This window comes from Thermobia domestica, chromosome 6 (genome assembly GCF_964235325.1).
Source record: "Thermobia domestica chromosome 6, izTheDome1.hap1.1, whole genome shotgun sequence".
Lineage (NCBI taxonomy): Eukaryota > Metazoa > Arthropoda > Insecta > Zygentoma > Lepismatidae > Thermobia > Thermobia domestica.
Genome location: NC_137459.1, coordinates 301,323,410 through 301,346,126, shown reverse-complemented (window position 1 = coordinate 301,346,126; position 22,717 = coordinate 301,323,410). Strand labels below are relative to the sequence as shown.

At 35.7% G+C, this 22,717-nt stretch overlaps 1 protein-coding gene across 6 annotated transcripts in view; it reads right to left on the bottom strand.

The window, feature by feature from the left end:
- The window catches only part of Creld (Cysteine rich with EGF like domains), a 365,129-nt gene that overhangs the window by 295,217 nt on the left and 47,195 nt on the right, over window positions 1-22,717 (bottom strand). For all 6 annotated transcript variants that reach the window (XM_081762917.1, XM_081762913.1, XM_081762916.1 and 3 more), the window contains exons 2-4: window positions 15,187-15,369; window positions 13,959-14,105; window positions 4,911-5,108 (exon numbers count right to left, since the gene is read on the bottom strand). In XM_081762917.1, the coding sequence (XP_081619043.1) occupies window positions 4,911-5,108; window positions 13,959-14,105; window positions 15,187-15,369 (528 nt within the window). The remainder of the gene's footprint in view (window positions 1-4,910; window positions 5,109-13,958; window positions 14,106-15,186; window positions 15,370-22,717) is intronic.

Here is a 22,717-nt window from a genome sequence, read left to right as displayed (position 1 = left end):
AAGGAGGGAGTTAAAAGAAATGCATATTTACGACCCTTAGATTCAACTGATAGCTACAGCTGACTCTGACCAGGCTAAAAATAGAACGGTGCGTTCTGAGGTGATAACTGTTTTCCTTTCGATCTCTCTCTCTCTCTCTCTCTCTCTCTCTCTCTCTCTCTGTGTGTGCGTGTGTGTATGTCTGTTCAATAAGTTATCTTGTTGGAATGTCTGTTCTATAAGCTTTCCAACGAGGTATAGCTGATATGTTTTTGACAATTAGAAGCGTGGCCAAGTCTGCCAATGTTAGCTTATACCACAATCTCTCGAAAACATACAGGATGATTCACGTAGGGTCGGCGTTCCGAATTTTTTTCTTCACTCCTATTCCACCTAAACCCTTCATTTTTCTACATCGTTGTTTCCAATGTCTGGCGCAAATGTGAGAATTATTTTTTTTTTGCGTACGACAAATAACAGTGTTGCCATAGTCCGACAAATTTCGAAACATTTTAATTTCCCCCCAAAATTTTGACTTTCGTCTTCTTCTTCTTTTACTGGTTTGGCCCGAGACACACAAAAGTTATCTTGTTGGAATGTTTGTTCCATAAGCTTTCCAACGAGGTATAGCTGATATGCTTGTGACAATTAGGAGCGTGGCCAAGCCTGCCGATATTGGCGTATACCACAATCTATCGAAAAAATACAGGATGATTCACGTATGTTCGAGGTTCCGAATTTTTTTCTTCACTCCTATTGCACCTACACCATTCATTTTTTTATATCACTGTTCCCAATGTCTGGCGTAAATGTGAGATTTTTTTTTTCCTTGTGTACGACAAATAATAGCGTTGCCAAAGTCCGACAAATTTCGAAAAATTTGATTTTCCACCCAAAATTTTGACTTTCGTCTTCTTCTTTTACTGGTTTGGCCCGAGACACACAAAAGTTACATTGATGGAATGGCTAATCTATAAGGTTTTCAACGAGGTATGGTTTGTGTGTCTGTGATAATTACGAATGTCGCTAGGGCTGTCAACGTTAGAGTACATTACAGTGGATATTGAATAATATACAGGATGTATCACGTAGGTGTGGGGTTCTGAATTTCTTTTTCCATTTGTATTGAACCGATGGGTTTGACTTTTGTGTATCATTGTCCCAAATATCTGTCGTAAATGTGAGATTTTTTTTTTCTTGCGTACGATGAATAACAATGTTGCCAGAGTTCCTCAAATTTGAAATATATTTTTTGTCTTTATAAGAAAATATACAATAAGAAAAAGGGTAAATTCAATACCCCTCCTATTCACCCCTCTCAAACCCAAAAGTCATGGACTGGGTATGGCTAGTTAGTATGTTCATTTGTCTCTATGGATGCCATTTTTTATCCTTGTAGCTCCATCAGGGGGGGTACCTCCCCCAAATTCTGAAGGGAGAGAGGGAACACTATAAACACCCAACTTTGCCCCCCTCCCCCTTCACGGAGGGACCCATTACATCAATGATATGCACAGGATTAGAAAGTTTCATCCTTTCTGAAGAGATACATACCAAAATCATATCTCTAGGTTAATTAGGAGCTGAGCTAGAGAGGTTTGAATTGCTGGCTCAAGGGTTGAGCCGTTCGTCCTGAAAAGGTTAACAAATAACGGGAGTAGCAAACTTGTTTGAACAGGCTCATAACATAGCAACTTCTGCACTGTTCAGATTTAAATGTTTGATGTAGAACTAAATGGTCGCCAATACACAAATTTAATTATACTACGTGTTAGAAACTAGGAAACATGTTAAAAAAAAGAAAGAAAGAAAGAGAAAGAAAGAAAGAAAGAAATACAATTTTCAAAATCATATTTGAAACAGAAAGAATTCGCCTAAGATTACAAAGAACGATAAAAAGTGTATAGTAAATATACACAAAAAAAAATCTCTAGACAGTTTGACTAGTAACACGTGACTAAATGATCCATGACCATCGACAAAAGACAAGTGCAGTTAAGCGAAGTAAGTGTGCCAGTTGGTTGTGTGGAAACAGCTAGTCAAGATAAGTCAAAGTTAACATGCGACAAAGGACACAAAGGAGTCAATTTGTTGGTGAATCAAACCGGAGTCTCCAACCTGTCTACAAAGAAGTATCTTACATCCGTATCGCCGAAAAGTTCCTTTGAATCTGACAGGAAATGCTGCAATCCGTGAATACAGGTCCATCTCAAACAATTTCCGAAAAATATTACAAGGGAATTTAACGCAATGGTGGACATTCGTGGTCGAATGCTTCGAGCACAATGAAAGAGGCAACTTCTCACTGTTGCGCTTAAAGTTGCACCTTTTCAATGGACTCAAGAGAACAGACTGCAGAGAAGTGGAAATGTCAAGAGTGGTCCGACGAGGCACATCTTTGTGTGTATTTCGATGATGAAAGGTATCACATGTACCGAGACGCAATGAACAACATTCACAGTAATTGCTTGCAAATATTGTTACATGAAAACGCATCCTGAGATTAGTGACTGCAGGCTGGCTTTATGGTTCTCATTATTGAAGTGAAGTAACGAACAATATATATTAAAGAATTGTTGTTGAAACTTTCTATGTGCGATCTCCTTTCACTACGGCAGGTCAGTGCTTTGATGCGCGAGAAAACTATTTCACTCGGTATCGGTGTACCGTCTTCTACAAACAAGCAGAATCAATTGTTTACTAAAGAAACTAACTCGACAGGGCTTCTTACTAAGATACGTTGGATTGTAGAAACTATCAACAGAAGGATGAAAGATTGGGAAACCTTGAACAATGTTATACTAAATATTCAAATCCCGCATTGGCGATTGCGTCAGAATAGTAGGGGCGTTGATGAATGCTTTTCATCCTTTCAGTGCGTACAATGCTGAGGGTAACTGCAGAAAGGATGCTGCCATTGTCCAAGGCTCCGAACGTCTTACAGCATAAAATTGAACTAAGGGCTAGCTTTAAAGACTGTTAACATCAAGCATCTATCAATTAAAACAATCAGAGGAATGTGAAGCAGAAGACGTTAATGACCACGGATTGAATTTTCTTTATATTTACAGTGCTGATGAGTGGCAATTTTAAGGTTCGCATTGAAATAGCCCAAAAGCAACATTACTCCTAATATAAAATGGTACTGCTATACAAGGTGAGCGTGAGACCAGGTGGACGCTATACGCATCCACCATATTGGGGTCATCTTGAGAAGGAAACAGAAAAACCGGTCTAGCATACCCGTCAACACTTCAGGACACTGGTTAAGCGGCGAAACGATAACGAACAAAATGAATTCAAAATGAACATTTATATTTAAGTTGCTTTTTAACTGAACAGACTTTAAAATAACATTCTAAGAAAAATAATCGTACTTGTATGCAGCTTTCATGCTCTTCTGTAATCATTTCTACTGTTCATTTTTTAAAGTCCTTTCAGTAACTATAAGTCAAAAAATAATATAATCAGATGCAGTTTTTTTTTTTTCTTTTCTGAACCTAAAACCACATTTATTTTGGGTAAACATGATCATTTCGTACATATCAAGGATTAGGCTACAACTTAATTTAATATTTTAAGAATCAGAAGGAATCGGTTAAAAGTCGGCCATATCAACCCTTCGAATGGGCACTTCATAACGTAATAATTGACACAAACAATTCAGTTATATAAACTTTAACCCTATATGAAAGGTCTTGAATGCAACACTTAATTCACTTAATAGCTTTTTCTCAGTATACAATGGTCCACTTTCCAAAAGTATTATATTGTTTGCTGTTTCTAAAATATTTCCAAAACATGAAACGAAGTGAAGCAAAGTACGGTGATGACACTTAAGTGGCCAACACTGATTTTCATAATCTTTATGGCTTCTTTCACCACAAAAGTTCCTCATATTTCGTTATTGAAACCACTATGTTTCAAAATGTTAACATGGGTATCAACATATACATATCTAGAGAATTTAAATTCAGTATTACTGCCCAGCACTGAAATTTTTGTTATATACATGAATAGCATTAATATTCCAAACAAATTAAGTGTATATATGACTAACAGGAATGGAAATTAACATCGGAAAGTCGAAAATCATGAGAATATACCATGGAAACACGCCCTTACGGACCAGAGTAGAACAAAGAGAACTTGAGGAGGTCGATAATTTCAAGTATCTGGGAAGTATTTTGACGAGAGAAGCTTAATGCACCAAAGATAGCAGGTCAAGAATTGCCATAGCTAAAGAAGCATTCAACAAGAAACGATCACTCTTAACTAGCAGGCTCAATATTGGACTTGGTCGAGTGCTATATATGGAGAATTGGACTGTATGGTTGAGAGACTTGGACATTACGGAAGTTAGAGAGGAAATATTTGGAGAGCTTCGAAATGTGGTGTTGGAGGAAGACGGAGAAGATAAAATGGACAGAGAGAGCAACAAACGAAGATGTTTTAAAACGGATAGGAGAGAAGAGGACACTTCTAGCCACCATCCTTCGTAGAAAGGCCAATTGGATTGGACACATCTTGAGAAGAAATTGTCTTCTTCACACCGCCATAGAAGGAAAGATGGAAGGGAAGCGAGGAATAGGAAGAAGAAGAACACAGCTGATCGATGATTTGAAAGATAGGAGAAAATATTGGGAGTTAAAAGAGAAAGCTGAAGATCGACAAAAGTGAAAGAAACATATCCAGGCACAAACCTAAAATTAAAAAAAAAGAAATCTTCATTAGTCCCAGGACCTGCCGAAAGGCAGAATACTTAATTGTAATAATGACATTAATAAATGAGTAGTGTCAGTTCTTGCTAGAACACATCGATAATACAGATTTCTACATTGCTTTACAAAAATACTGCAATTTGTCTTCTAACCATAACTAAATCGCTAAATGATTTAGTATCAATAAATCTAATAGAAATATAACGTTACCCTACACTTCCCGCTATTGTTGCATATATTATCCGGATACCCTGGACAAGGCTTGCATTCTGGACCATAATGATTTTCGGGACAGCATGTTTTTAAGGTTTCAATACATAACCATTTAAGCAAGTCTGGTTCATCCTTTTGTTTGTGAAACCACCAGTCTTCAAGTAGAGGCTCATTTTCTTCTACCAATGCATGGCACTATAAGAAAGAAAAAAAGTGAAATGAAATTAAATCTTACTAACTTCCTATAGTTATTTCCTATGGATACATTAAGGTGAGTTGATTTTGAGTTTAACGTCCCTTTCAGCAGCAAGGCTATATGAGATGGGCCCTACTGATTAACGTGGAATCCGAACCACATGAGCTCCCGCCGGGTGTGGATACATTGATGATAGAGTTGATGAAATGAGAATGTGAGGAAACGAGAGAACTCCGAGAACACCTACGGAGATGATAATGTCCACTAAAAATTTATACACCTTCCCTGTTGGTCTAGTGGCTAGGCGTGCGTCTTTGGTGAACGTGGTCTTGGGTTCGTAATAGCGAGTTTCGGATTCCGCATTAAACTGTAGGTCTATGTCTCAAGTAACCTCGTTGCTGAAAAGGGACGAATAACAAACTTACATGGCTAGAATCAAATCATGGACCCTTAAGGTAGGTAAGCGATCTACAGTACCTTCTTAAATTAAAATTAGTGGGATCGGTACTTGTTATTTCTAAAAGTTAAACAAGAGAATATGAAATATAAAGTACGAAACTTCTGTACTGTTGACAGAACAAGGCATTTTTTTCTTTTTTAAATCCCAAGAACACCAATCCCTATTAGCTAATCGCCCAGCAAAGAGTGAAAACGTGCAGGACAAATCCTGATATGCTGAACATCAGGTTCGATTCTCGGTTCAGTCCCGCACTTTTCTATCCTTTAAACTTTCCTTCAATTCATAGCACCTTTAAAGATGTGATTTAAAGAAAATCGTTGATTCTGCCAATTTCACACAATTAACTCGTCTATCTGTAAGATATTGTTTCTTGTTTCCCTACAGCCAGCTACAAATGGTTATCAAAATACAGGATGCGGCAGAACCAACTAAGCAGTTTTAAGGAGCAATAAAAAGTAAATCTGGATATATAGAGAAAAACTGTTATTTTCTAAATTAGCACAATATACCATTTTATATTCATTTAGTTTTGAAAGTAATGTCCTCAAGATGGCGCCCATTAGCATCAATACATTGTTGTAGACGATCCCTGAAGTTTCGAGCGGCTCTTGCACACACATCGCGGGGTATGGCATTCACTTCGTCAATAATCCGCTGTTTTAATGCTGGTAGGGTGAGGGCGGCTTCTGAAAACCTTTTCCTTCAGATATCCCCAAAGAAAGTAGTCACAAATGCTCAAATCTGGTGACCGCGCAGGCCACTCGACATCACCCCTCAAAAATCGTTGTGTAGCGATCGCAGATCTGTTGTTTTCATAATAAGCGCGAACGGCAAAACCACGATGTGCACCGGTCCAGACCATATTAGCTACTGAAATGGGGTCAACGACTGAACAAAGGCAGATCACGTGCAACTGCCTACCCCCATCACAGCTCTCGCGGTAATCGATAGAAACTGCTTAGTCGGTTCTACCGCACCCTGCACAAGACCTGTAATAAGCAACACGTAAGATATGTGGCGTTGTAACACGGCGAACACATGTGCATTGCTGGTGTTAATGATGTGTTAGGTGATTGTCTATAGTACGTCAGGGAGTAGAACAGGACAGTGCTTTAAAGTGGACAGACGGTTAATTAGCGCAAATCTATCCGTTGTGGCCAGCGTGTTAGATGTGTAGGGATAAAGAGTGTTCAAGGCGATGACGGTCTGAAGGATCCATCTCAAAGCAAGACCAGCGAGAAGTAATAGTTGATGAAAGAGAAGCCTAGGTGACACAGATCGCACAGCACTGAAAATGACTATTACAGAAGACAGTAGAAAGAATGTCATAAAAGTGACTACGGAACTCAATCAGAACCTAGAACAGCCTGCTGAGACAATCACTCTTCGATGCGAGTTACATAACCTAAACGTTCATGATCGAGTTGCAATTTCCAAACGGCTGATCCCCATCAACAACGCTTTAGAGCAAAGGAAATGGTGCCGAGAAAATGCAAAGTGGACTGCCGATGACTAGAAATGGGTAATATAATCCAATGTGTTCTAATTTTACTATATTTCCAATAGGTCGTATTTATGTATGGCAGATATCCTAAGAGGTTAAGCTTCGAAATGTAAAGAATAACGATGGCATTGTGATGCTATTGGCAGCAATTTCTTCGTATCACGCGGATCTTGTGATTGTGCACATAGGACGACAATGATTACCTGGCAATTTTAGATTCCACGTGTATCTTATGGTTAACTGTTGTTTCTGGCCAACAACACACTTTTCTAAGATAAGAATACACCAATTTACATAGCTGGGGCTGTTGAGACATGGATTTATGAACACTGAGATGAATTACAACACCTCCCCTGGACTGATCAATCCGTAGATCTCAACATTATTCAACACTTATGATCAGTTTTGAGTTCAGACTTTAGAGCAGATATCATTTTCCATTTTCACTGACAACTGAGTGCTTCATTGTATGAGACATGGTACGATATATCTCGGAAATCCATTTATGATTAATATGCTTCCATTCCACGAAAGTAGGCTAACGATTGTTCCACGACGCACTAAACAAAAAAGTGGCATTTTCTTGAGACAGTTTAATTATTTTGATAACCATCTCTATATTCTTTTTCGTTACAGTTTTAAGCTTTGAAATGTTATTAGTTTATGCAAAAATAGGGCACTGTTTTACTCAGTAAAAAGAAATAAATACCTCAAGCTGAAATAGGTGATAACCTACATTTTTTGCAAAAAAGAATAAAAGAAGAAAAAAGGAGCAATATGCACCTACACAAAGATTGTAAGACATGGTACACTTGCAGTGCCAAGCAGTTTCCCAAAAACCAGCACGAATGTATCACGTTTTATTTTGGACGTATAACATTTAACTCTGTTTTCTAGTAGATGGTGACAAGCAACAGCAAAAATGCGTCAGAATGTATTTCATCAACCGCGGAATCGCCAGGAATTTTGTATTTTGGCAATATTTTGAATCTATCAAATAGTGAAAATTATCCCGAACAGATATCTGAGACGTCAGGAGTGTCCAGGAACAGAACTCTATAAATAAAATAGTTGAATATCATAAAATTTTTTTGTCTGTTATTGCCTCATACATGAAATATGAACCAATGATGCTACTTGTATTCTTTTGCTCGAAATCATTGGTGGTAAGTTCCTTAGCAGCAAGTAAGAATAGACATTATTCAATACACTTTTCTACTACATAACTCATGGATATTTATGTTGTTGCACTTTAAATGCGAAAGAAACACTGGTGACTGTGTTATCCATAAATATTTTTTGTATTGTTTCAGGTATTGATGTAAAACAAATGTACTTTGATAGTTTAACATTCATAGGTTTCCGTTTCACTACCTCTTCATATTGGAATGTAATTTCCGATTGTTACAATGCATAGCTCTTACGTAAAGGAGTCAGTTTGATGCACAAGGATTTGTATTACTATTACTATTAAGAGAGATGTTTTAATAATTACTTCCCGCCTTAGTTACAGGTGCCAGCTCAGTACGATACACATACGAATGATAACTAGAAACTGGATGTTAAGAAAAATGTCTATTTCTTAGCATTAAGGACATGCTAAAAATGAACGTGCTGAAGTTTATTTAGGGGATATTCGTTTCAATTTTAATACAATTTTGGATATTTTGGTCTATAGTAGTATTTTAATGCCGAATACTGCCTACTGTTTGTATTTTCCTCAAAATCAGAACTTCAGTAGGATAATTGCATAGATCTTTGTTTCAAGAAAGGTTTCTGTTGGTTCAAACAAAATTTAAAATAACAGAAACCAACTTATGCCCAGGTTACAGTCAAGGTAAACCGCATTATAAGGAAAGCATATCGTCGCGAGAAATGACTGAATATGATTCACATTCTTCCCTACATTTCCTCTTTGTTAGCAGCTATGTTGCATTCCACAGATATACTAAGAAAATAGTATAAGTTCTTCGAGGATTTAATTTGATGTTTGTCTTATGACTAGTAGTATAATAATTGTCAATGTACTTTCAAAACAAGAAAGAAGCAATCTTTTCCCCTTCTTTCGTTTGTTACGAATTCAGCAATGTACACTCATGTCCAAAATTATTGTTGCATGTCTATAAATATGTTGTTGTAGGAATATAATTTGATAACGAATTCGTCCGGTATTTCTTATAATGTTAGTATGTGTATAATCGGCAAAGACATGTAAGTGGCAAATTTCATGTCAGAAGAGCAGTAAATAAGAACATTAAAACGAAAATAAAATTTTCTTGTCCATTTAGCAACATTTTGTTTTACTCATTCTAATTTTCGTATTAATAATTCTTTTCCTATGAAATTTACCACAAATGTACATTTCACGATTATACACATAGTATCAGTATTAAGTGTACCCTGCAAAATCATTATCTAATTATATTCTTACAAGAAGACAGTTACAGATATGCGACAATAATTTTGGACATGAATGTACATGGAAAACAAAAAGGAAAAAAGCTGCAACGCCTCATAAAGTTCTTTCCCCAGCTATGATTTATATAAGGTGTCTGGAGCACATTTTCCATTGAATCACAGAGAAAATTCCTGGTTTATTTCCCAAACCGTATGCTCCAGTTTTGAATACAAAGAAAATATTACTCAATCCAATTCCTAATTAAATTAAATCGTTAAATTAACCACTACTGATCTTACCTTACTTCCACAAATTATAGCAACTAGATGAGCTATTTAGATATCTAATGTTGTATATTACCCGACCAAGAAGATAGTGGAAGTAATTCTGTGAAGGGCATGCAATATCAATTCACGTAACACAACGGCTCCTTACAATGTCGTTCACAAAATAGCTTTTATCGCTACAAATTATTTAATTTTGCCATAGGAGAGAACATTTCTGGAGGAGATTTTGCTGAACATTTTTATTCTGGACCGGGCAAAATTTGAGCTTAGTCAGATGCTAAGCGCGAGGCTGTACGTGAAAAATGTGAGCAAGTTACTGCGGCTAATGACAACTTAGACAAATTAAAGAGAATTACATTAAAAAAATGAAATCTTTAAGTTTTACGTCCCACGTTATGCCGGTTAGGCTAAAGGAGACGGTGATGATGAATAATGAATGAAATGGTGGAATGAAGAAAGTGGGAGGAAGCGGAAGTACCCCGAGAAAACCCACGCACACAGTGTTTGTCCACCACAAAGTTCACTTGGCGGGGGCTGGGATCGAACCCGGGACCCCAAGCACCAGAGGTGAACGCTCTACCACTGAGCCACCGCGGCCCCCAAAGAGAATTACATAAGTACTCAAAGGTGAACATGGCTAAGTGAATTTGATCTGCGTGTCCTTGCGTGCTATAGATATGTCCCGATCAAAGTTTATCAATTGACGACTTTAAAAATATAACTTATCATATCTAATCGCAATTAATGATTCCTTGTGATATACGGACTGATAAAATGTGTTAAATTGAAATGTATTTAATATTTTGTCTCCTCTTTTGAGAATGATCAATAATTTATTTATTCATTTGTGTACTGTCGAGTGTAATGATAAAATGTACTAAAAATGTAGACTACCGTATGAAATCATCAGAATGCAGTAGATAATGTATTTAGTAAATAATACATGGAATTAATTTCATTCTTCGTTTAAAAGAAGGTGTTCTCTACAACTAACCATCTAATGTGTCTAGGATTTGATTTCAGTATTTGTACATTAGAGAATATTTACATCCATTAGTTACATTCAAATGTTAATATCCATTTTACTTTCTGTTTCTTGATTCGTAAGTACCTATTTGCCTATCTATTGTTCATGTGTTTCGTGCCTCAACATCCAGTCTCTAGGAATAACCCTCAGACTACGACCAGCATAAGATATATTAGTCCTTATTCAATATTTAACACTAGAAGTCCGCTTGGGGATCTTTTTTTGACCCCAACATGATATATTTTATTGTATTTCTTACACTTTTACTTCTATTCTATGTTTTTGTGACTTTCCTTTTGAGCTTTTTGTGTATAATTTTAATTTTTTTATTGAAACGAAGCAATAAACTTATATATAGAAAAACAAATTTTATGAGGAACTGCGTTTTGGGATCCCAAAAGACCCCAAGTGGACTTCGCGAAACTTTCAAAAACGCAAACACTATTTATTTCCCTGGAGTTATAAATAAAAGGGTGGGTCTGACACCTCTGCTGACTGCAAAACAAATGAGGTTTGCTATTTGCGTATCATTTCATGTTGATCACTAACCTTTGGTTTGCCGCTTTTCGGTGATCTTTCGTTTTGCAGTCAATTCAAGTATACTTTCTGTAATGGAAAATCTTAGATTTACAACAGAGTACGGTGCAGAACAAGCGAAACATAATTTATTTAGCGATAGAGAGGAGAACTGTTATGATGACAGTAATGGTAGTGATGCGAATGATAACGTTACGGATGACTACCTGGCGATGGCTTTTTGCAGCTTGCTATGTTGCTATGACCTTCTTGACAAGGCAGCTACGAATGCGTACACAATTTACTCCAAAGTAATCGGAAATGTAAGAAGGGAATTTCACCGCATACTGTCAAAGTAATTAGTCAAAGATGAAGTCAAATGTGGAATACAAATTTCACAAAGGCAAAATAAATAAGTTAGGCCTACAACTGCGGTCAGAGCATGCAGTTTTGGAGATTTGCTAGAGAAGAGAACAATCTGAACCAGTCTCTAAGGAAAGCAAGAAACGTAAGAGATGCAAATTCTGCCCTCTTAACGTTGACAGAAAAACGCCTCTGGTGTGTGACAAATGTTCGGAATTTCTGTGTACAAACCACACGAAAAAAAAAAAAAAAAAAAAAAAAAAAATCATCGGTGCTCAAAGTGCCAGGATCTGTGGAACAGAAAGCCATGGGAGCGATGAGTGAACAAGACTAGAACTGAACCAAAATTGGCAAACACAACAACTACGCTTACTATGAGTGGTTTACAAGACAAGATAACAATGGTAAACTGTAAGGTCAACAACAAAGTACGATATATATATATATATATATATATATATATATATATATATATATATATATATATATATATATATATATATATATTACACAAAAAGTATGTTTTCCATCATTTCAGATTTCACAGTAAAATACAGAATCTGTTTTTAAGTTAGTGCCATAGAAACTTATTATTTTGTATTAAATATTATAATTATATGGGTTATGCACATGGATGCCTTACCATTATTTAAAATGTTTTAATTAACTCGAAATCAGTGAAATAAATAAATAACCAAACGTAATTACTGCTAAGTGTGAAGCCGAATTCCCATGCGGACTTAATGTAACAATATTCAATGCGGACTTCTAGTGTTAACTTCAAAATTGAAACTGACGAATTTCTAATCAAATTATTGAAATGATCATATTATTTAATAATTATTTATTTGGTGCAAAGAAGAGTAAAATTTCCAAAGGTGTTGGGAATATTGGCAAGATAGACTGAACCAATTGTGCCAGCATTTGTCAAGACAGACTGTGTTAATGGTACTAGATACGGAGTTGAGACTGTGCTATTAAGATAACTTAGAAAAATAGTACAATGGTTTCGATATTATTAATATATTAACTGGTACGTTGGTTCAAAGGTGGTGTGTTGAAATGTATAAGTATTGTATTCAGAAATGCTTATTGTGAATAAACATATTGATATGGTATTAGAAGCTATAATATATTGTACTAATAATGATATACGGTTCAACTGTAATATATTTTGGTTCAGAGAACGTTACACTACACAGTACAAGAAGGATTTTAATATATCAAAAAGTTTTTTTTTTTTTTTTTTTTTCTCATCGTGTTTGAACTCTTTCAAAATTTTCTTTTAAAACAAATTAACCGTAATTTCTTAAAGGATAAACTTATCCATACACATAGTTCTTTTTATCTAAAAATGATATATATGATTTCGAAGAATATTCGATATTCGATAATTCCTACAAGGTTTTCTCAAAATGTGCACTGCGTGAATTATCACTCTCTACAGCTAAGATCTTCAAATATATGAAATTTCACAATTATCTATTGAAAAAAGGACACGAACATTGGATGCAAATTAATTATAAAATTGGTAGAATGATACTCAAGTGGAAGGAAAGCAAAGAACTCGGTAAGTTCCATGCATACGATGTTCTGGAATCGAACCTGAAATTTTGACACCAGAGCTGAGCCATCACGTAACCCCCTCAGAAATAAGAAACAAATACATACAGTCGAACTACTTCTTCAACATCTAATGAAAGTTAGCACATTAAAGATTTTCGCTTCTATCTACGCATGATGAAACAGCACTATTCTTAAATGCGTGATTACTACTGAGTTCAACACGTTAAGCTTCTAGTGCATCATTTCATGTTCAATTTCAGGTTGGATCCAGTGCCTCTGAAACTACAGATGTATAATCATGAAACTATCAATAAATGTCACATTTCAGTGGTAAGTGAAGATTCATTCAACATAAAATTGGCTATTTTCCATTTACATTTATTTTGTTAATTCTTCAATTTCCTTTCCATTTTGTTGTGTTTCCTTACAATTAATCAACACAGGTTAGTATCGCAGCCTACAAAACTGGAAAATGTGTTGGATGTAAATTGAACTTGGTCACATAAAAATTATTTCAATCGGGATAGTTTTGTTTATTTCAAAATACCTTATGTGATAAGAACTTACTTTGATTATTTATGTGCAATTACATCCAATTATACATTACAGTGTGAAAGTAACATTTACATTTTCTCTGTTAATTGTAGGCAATATAATCATAGTATTGAGAATTTACTAATAATAGGATATCGTAAGAAAAAGTCAATGAAAAAAAAATATTGACTTACATGATCAGTGCCCCGATCTACATCAGTACAAAGCTTCTCCTGAATTTCAACTAAACGTATTTCACTGTTTTTGTAGCTTCCTAGCCGTTCTTCTTCCCAAGCCGCATCACCACCTTCAAACTTTCCACGAGCTGTTCTCTCCATGCCCTAGAAATATACCAGAAGAGAAAAGGCTTTTATAATGTATGTATATATATCAATCCGGCCACTAACATTTCTTTTCAAATTACAGAATATATTCTTGCTTCTAATGATATTGAGGCAAAGTTACAATCATCCACAATTGATTTATAAAATTTACAATATCAACAACGATAGAAATACAAAATAAGAAAATCATAGAAAAAACTGGACATTTGTACCTGTGTTCTCTTTTGTACCACTTTTTCTAACCCTCCTTCCCCTACACACACTGTTCGACTTCCAAAGCCTTAAAAATTTGGTTTCCCATATTTTCGACAGGTATTTAACTCTAACTTGAGAGCATGACTTAATTGTTAAATTAGTGGTAAGAAATTATTTATACTTGTTACAATGCTATACGTTCGACTGCGAATATGATAAGTTGTTCGATCCAGAATGTGAATACAATTTATTTTGTTGTAATTCAAAGAATGAAAATGTGGGACTGGACCAAGAGTCGAATCTGGGTCTCCGGTAGAAGTCTGCACGGGCTCGGCCGAGCCCGCGGGCCGAACTCGGGCCTACAAAGCATATATCACTTCGGGTCCAGGCTGGGCTCGGGCCGTAAATTTTTGAATACACAATCATATTTGTCGGGCCTAACTTTGTAAATGTACTGTACAACGATACTTATCGGACGTTCTTTCTGCAGATCTTTTAAAGCACAACTGCAAAATTAAACCTTTAATCACGGTAAATAAACATACAATTTTGTGTTAATTATTAAGTTACAGTAATTCGGGCATATTTCGGACTTGGGTCAAGTCTCGCATTATAAATTCACCTGCCGGGCCGGGCCGAGCCCGGGCTAAAAGTTCCGGTCCGTGCAGACCTCTAGTCTCCAGCTTACCGGGCCGGTACAGTAGCCATTGGGCTATCCAGTCTACTATATTTCCACGTTTGTAGCTTTGTGAATTTTATTGAACCCTCTGAAGGATATGATGCAATATTAATTTATTCTAATTTAAATTGAGTTGGTCTTTTAAAGAACAGGAATCGAAATTATGCAAAACTACTTACGATCATTGAGATATTACTTACTTACCTTCATAAATGAATCTACTAAAGTCCTACATCCTTGACACGGTCCGAGTTTTGCTGACTTAAGTTTCTCCTTCTGTAATGTCTTCTCTGTATTTGACTTGCTCTTTTCTTTGTTTTGTGTTCCTCCCAATAGTGGCACAAGAATTGAAAGTATACAGAGAACGAACAATGAATACCGCATCACCTGTAAAATCACAAAAATTACGTCGAATAAGACGTACTCAAATTATCGAATGCGATAATTAAAGATAAATTAGTGATCAGTTCATAGGAGAGAACGTCCTCTTTGAGAAAAATAGCTCCTGTACTTAAGTCGGAACTGAGATAGCTTAATTCTCTTTCTAATACTTTACAAAGCAACTTATTACTAGAAAGAGACAAAGCAGCCAGTAAATGTTCGACGTGTAGGAAAGTCCATTACAATATCTATATCAATGAGACAATCTTAATGTTATTTACGTTGAATGTATCTTAAATTAAAAGACCATTTTAGAAAGCAACAAAACCTTACGAAAAATAGTTTGCACATGTTTTCGTTTATATATATGGAACAAAGTTGTGGCTAAGTAGAATAATTTGTAGTTTAAAATTTTACTAAATTTTTCTAGGTATGTATTAAAATAGAAACTTTTAGTTAAGAGGATTCATAATTACTGTTAATAAAATTAGTATTCAATTTACTGTACTATTGTCACATATGACTTACACGTGATTTAGTTATAAATTTTGACATAGTGCAATACAATGTGTACTATGCTGCTACAAATGATGCGAAAAATTAAATAGCATCATTTCGAAACATCATGGACCAAACTCAAATTTCCATTCCATAATTTGAAATAATAATATAGTATTAATTATCTATTCATATCCTTAAACAAGTGTACAGTTAGAGATCACCATCACATATTTTTTCTTCTATAGTCGATACTTTCACCGTACAGAAAATAAATTATAATTTGAATAAACACGAGTATAAATACAATGAACATTAGATAATAAGTAAATTTTAATTATGTAATTGTCACAATTAAGTTATGCATATTTTCACTGCTTTTACGACATGATCCGAAAGTCAACACGAAAAGACTGAGGTAAGACAGTATATCATCATTATGGACGAAAACTTCATTATACCAAATGATGACACAAAGTAGACCCATGGTGTGGAAACATATGTTCCACTGGTAACATCTGATATAATTGGAAAATTAGTAATTTGTAAAGTTTCACGTGCCACACCATAAGGAAGAAATTCTTGCTGTATTTTGGGAACTCTGGAGTTGGTCCAATGCACGGAAGACCAGCGAAAGAAGCACATCTAGAAATAAGGCACACATCTAATACTTACCAAAACCCATGTGAGTTATTCTATATCACATTATGTAGGAGTATCTACTCCATCCAAGATTTTCATGAAGCTTGATATACAGGATCTTTAGGAAAATATAACTACACATTTTCTTTCTAATTTTCCCCACATAATTTCTGGTTTAAGTTTTTACAGCATCCGAAAGATTACTGTGGTCAAAGGTTTCGTGAATGGCACAGTGAACGAATAGAATATGTCTTAGTTAAATCCGCGAATGGAATGTCGCGGTACAAAGTCGCGACTGAAGCAAAAGTATTGGAAAAGATTTACTTACTGGAAATTTGATAAGGATTTCGAAAATGTGGAAATGTGATGCAAAATGACGAATGGATTCCTAATACATTAGACATCTGTTCAAAGTTGTCATAGTCGGTTTGAAAACAAGTATACATTTAATTCCCAAAGTCGCTATATACACTTACATCAATTTCCTATGTCTTGATAGAAAATAAATGCTATTATAAATATATAAATAACAGCGTTTTATTTATTGCATTTATTTAAGGTTTTGTTTTTCGTAACGCATTTTCGGAAACAATGGTATGAAAATTATTTATTCATTTTATTGTTTACTTGGACATGAAATAATAAACTTTTTTTTATACAACAAACATGTCTAATCACGTAAAGCAAACCAACAGAAAAGTAACGAATATATATATATATATATATATATATATATATATATATATATATATATATATATATATATATAGATAGATAGATAGATAGATAGATAGATAGATAGATAGATATATTAGAATATTAATTTTGGCATTTTACGGACTGCCTGAAATAGTAGCTGGTTTTGAATCTGTCCACGAGAAGCTTTTCATTATTATATGCTGAATCCATAATGTCATCAAGAAACGGGAAATTAACATTGCGGAGCCCACGAAGTGAGCCTATAATTTTATGGCAAAAACACAATAACTTAATTTCATGCAAGTGTTAACAAGTATTTAACTTATATTGTTACCAAATGATGCCCAAATCAAGTTTGTTTTATTTTCTATTATTATTGTTATTATTGTAAACAGAACACTACTTTTCTTACACAATCTCAGAGAAAATCAAAAGGACGTAGCAAACAATACTACTGAACCAATGCTATGAAATAACTAGCAGATGTGTTATTTGCTTGAAACAATGGAACAGAAAAGATAGTATTGATCAAGTTCTGTGTTTTCGGTAATTACCTAGTTTCCGAAAAGCGAGCTGGTCTTACGTTTCAAAAGCCCGTTGAGGCACTTTATTTCCAAATTCTAGGCTATCAAATGTTGAAAAAAAAATGAAATCTTTAAGTTTTACGTCCCACAATTATGCCGGTTAGGCTAAAGGAGACCGTGATTATCAGAAACGAATGAAAATGGTGGAAAATAAAAGGGAGGAAACGGGAGAACCCCGAGAAAACCCACGAGCACGGTGTTTGTCCACCACAAAGTCCACACGGCGCGAGCTGGGATCGAACCAGGGGCTCCAAGCACCGGAGGTGAACGCTCTACCACTGAGCCACCCTTCCCCCCTTTAAAACATTGAAGTGCACATGGTCTCTTTGTCATCAATTCTACAGTCAGATCTTCAGTAATATTGTGTTTAGTTCATAGTGGATTGGTATGTACCATTGAGAACCAAAGAGGCACCTAAAGGAAAGAATTGGGTTTATAAAGGGAGGTTTATCACAACTATATGAAATCGAAAAAGACCCCTCTAGCATGAAGGAAAAACTATATTATGCTGTTTTCTTGTGGAAAATATCGCCTTTAAAAAACGCTATACATTTATTTTCTGTAAAAACAAATGGAATTGAAAAAGATAATACAACTTTCTATTGGGGGTTGAAGTATCACTGGGCATTTGCTGTTAGCAATCTACAGAAGGTATAATGTACGAAGTGAGTCAAGAATCCAGAACGTCATTCTTTCTCCGAAACGGTGGTGTCTGCTATTTCGACTTTACCATTGTACACTTGGATATGGACCCTATGTTCGAGAATGCTTTCAGTTTATGGACACCACCTTGAAATCTTCCATATCGAAAAGAGGTAGTTTCTTTCAAATGCAAAGAGGATCATGTGGAATATTAGAAAATACTAAAAGGTTTCCGTAAACCATTTATATGCACTCTAAAACGTACAGGACCAAGTATTAACAATCATAATACTCAATCGTTTCTGTTGTAATTGAAAAAGACAATGAGTGTTTGAAAGATCGTACAAAATAAAAGTTATTAAAAACATATTTATTAAAAAAAATAATAAGAATAACGTATTCTCTTATCCAAAGGGTGTAGCCGGATGAGGCAGTGAAAACTGCCCCTACATGGATTGTTGTGATATTTATACCAAATGTACAGTCAGCGACTGTAATAAGTGGAGGTTGGATACATAAGAAATGATAGCTTTTTCCAGTAGCAGGATAGTTTCACTCTATGTCTGATAGTTGGACAACCAACATGACAGCAAATACGTGCCCGAAAACATAACATGCCAGGATATTCCTCCACTTGGAGGAAAAAGTATTACTATCTGAGAGCATCACTTAGAGAAACAACCACGAGATAAATCTGCAGAAATTCCATTCACTTTAAGATCAAAGAGATATGAATTAATGCAAAGGAAACAGAAAAGAATAATACGCATCATGTAGAGACAGAAAAAGTATGGAAAGCTAAACAAAATGAGAAAAGAAGGAAACAGGGAAAGGAAAGAGCAAAAGACATGGGAATAAATTAAATTTTAACACTTAAGGATAAACAGTGTCCGTCTTTCCTCCTGCCCCCTGTATCCGTCCTGGTTTTTCTCCCTTCATAGGATAAATCTCATTCAGCATCAAACGCGAACATCATTTATAGTGTTTAACTCCTTGAAAAACATGTAACTCAGTCCAGGCCGAGACTCGAACCCCGAACACTTAGCACAACAGTCAGACGCTGTAACCACTTACCTACACACGCTATAGCAAGTATGTTTATAAACCAGCCATTACCAGCGCTATCAAACGTCTTAAATCAGCTATTGTCGGGAGTTACCCCAGTTACACTTGAAGTTTGAACTTTATTTACGGTCTTTAGCCATCTACGGCAACAGGCCCCATGTTTTCATTAAAATAATTTGTTCTGTAGATTAAAATCAAGAATAACTTAATCTATACTCTTACTTACTGTTGTATATATATATATATATATATATATATATATAGAGAGAGAGAGAGAGAGAGAGAGAGAGAGAGAGAGAGAGGTGTATAAAAATCGGATTAATGGGGGTTAAAAGAGTGATTTCGTAACTGCAAAATGGGTCTTCAAGACGGTTGTCGCACCACTACTACTACACACACATTAGAAATAAAGCTTCGAAACGATAACTTGCACATTGTGCCCTGGATAAGTCGGTAAGGTGTCTGCTTATTGAGTAGGCAACTCGAGTTCGAACCGCGAGTACACCAGTTACTTTTTCCTTCAAAAAACATTTCTATGTTTCTATATATGTTATTAATAATTGCTTTCTTGCATTTTTTGTAAATTATCTTAAATTAGTGAAGGTTCAGTAAAATCAAGAAGGTTAAAATACATATATATGATTGTTTTATCCGTATGTAGAGTCCAGAGATGGAGCGGGTCGGGGGACCGCGGGTTAACAGAACGTGACCCACTACAACCCCAAACCCACCAGGACCCACTCTGACTTAACAACGTATTACGACCCACACACTCATTCTGCTCAGTGCATTGTAGACAGCTTCTGAACACTGGTGAATTTGTCTACTTTCAAGGCATCCTTTTTCGTTTCATTTGTTTCTATTGACGAAAGAACTTCAGGCAATTTTAGGTATTGATATTTGCAATTGTAATAATAGCAATAGGACTTATTTGAGACGCAGCCTGTGATTTCGTAGAGGAGCTAGCTACTGGGAAAAATGTTTGAATCATGTGTAATATATGAATTATTATATAAAAAATTGAATGTGACTATGTGTGCATGATCATCATATCCAAATTGCAAAGTCAAATGAAATGATTTTTGGTATATACTTAAGCCTCAATCTCAACTAGGAAGTTATCATACATGTATCTGTTTCATTATGTTACATATTCTAAGAGGGTCCGAATTTTTGCGAAAAATTTAGTATCTCGCAAGCCGTTCAAGTTGGAGAGCTGATATTCAGTATATTAATTTTTTATCTAATATAAATAAAATAAAGAGTTTGTTTGTGTGTTTGTCTGTAAGTCTGTCTGTCTGTCTGTGTGCGGCCTGGGAATCAGACGAGTGGACCGAAAGTTACAAAATTTTGGTCAGGGGTACCTAGCCCAGGCCCCAGATCAAGACGAAGCCGTTTTTTTTAAATTTCGAACCAGGGGGTCTCAGGTGGCTTTTACCGGAACCGGCTTGGGAACCAGAAAAATAGACCGAGAGTTACCAAATTTTAGTCACAAATACCTTGGTCCACGCTCCAGATCAAAGTTAAACGTTTTTCTCAAAATTCGAACCAGGGGGTCGCAGAAGGGCGTTTATCGGGACATTTTTTTTTATTTATTTATTTGTATTGAAGGCCTATGGCCCATAATACAATTCTACACGTTTATGACACACTCCTAGTTTGAATATACACAACAACAAATACAACTAAATAGGTACACTAAAACATTAATTTACAGATGTGTTTTCTTATGATGGAGTAGAGGGTGCATTGTTGTCCTCAACCTCTTTCAAAGCTTCTTCCCGTAAACGATAAAATGACTGCAAAAATTTCGCCAGAGTTGATAGCTTCTGTTTGTCAGTTGCATTTAGAATTTTGTTTAATTCTAAGTTTTTGTCATGGATCCTATCCCCTATCCTTCCCCTATTGCGTTCTTCCTCTAGCACCTTACATTCGAATAAAATATGTATTTCATTTTCAATCTCACCACATAAACTACATAAATAATTTCCGTTTTCATTTTTCGGACTTTTCCACCTGTATATCCCCATTCGAAATATTGCTATAGCGCGTCTTTGGTCCCTCCCTAGCTCGAGATATTTTTCTGCCCCCTCATTTGTTTTAATCTTTACATATGTTGCCAAAGATCGCTTAGTCTCGCAATCAGCTTTCAAATTTTCAGTTGCATCTGAAATTACTTTTTCTCTAATTACTTTACACATTTCTTTTGATTTCTTGTTTCTTTTTTCTAACAAGTCGAACATATTTAGCTCGTGCAATAGTTTCCCTACTCCCATTATCCAAAAGTTATTACTTCTCTGTTTCATTTGAAAATCAAAGCATTGCTTCTGAATTTCCCTCCCGTTTTCTGATTCACACAGGTTTAGCCAATATTTTAGAACCCTTATCTTTATGATTGAGCTGACGGGATGCCTCCCTGTATCAAGTAGGATCGCGCTGTTAGGTGCCGATTGTGGTACCCCTAATATTTGTTTAATGAACTTGGTTCCTGCTTTATTAATTATGTTATCAGCACAGTTTGTACCCCAGACTTCACATCCATACAGAAGTATGGGCTGCAGTAGTGTATTAAATGCACGCATGGCCAATTTGAACGGAACGTTGTTGTGTCTGTTCAAGGTTTTTCGTGTTGCGAATATGCTTTTTTCTGTGATAGCTGCCGCTTTTCTTTGGTGGTCGATCCAATTTCCATTATACGAAATGTTCACTCCCAGATATTTAAAAGTTTTAACTGTTTCCAACTCTTCCCCCTGGTATGACCACCTCTCTGCTTTTGCCAGTTTGTACCCCTTTTTAAATACTACTACTTTCGTTTTCTTTACGTTCACTTTGAGATTCCATTCTTTGCAATATCCTTCTAAAGCATTTAATGCTCTCTGCAATCCTATTACGGTTTGTGACATGATTGTCAAGTCGTCAGCGTACAACAATACTGGAATTGATGTTTGCAGTACATGCGGAGGGTGGCTATCGGTTTTATCTAGTGCATCAACTATGTCATTGATGAATAAATTAAATAGTATTGGGGAAAGTTGGCACCCCTGTCTCAGGCCTATGTAAGATGGTATGGGTTCGGACATTTTATTTCGTCCGCTTTTTACACAGAAATCGACCCGTTTGTATATTTTTTCGATGCTTTGAAGTGTCTGAGTGGACATCCCGTACGTTCTTAGTTTGTACAATAAAGCAGTTCTGCTAACGGTGTCGAAAGCTTTTTCAAAATC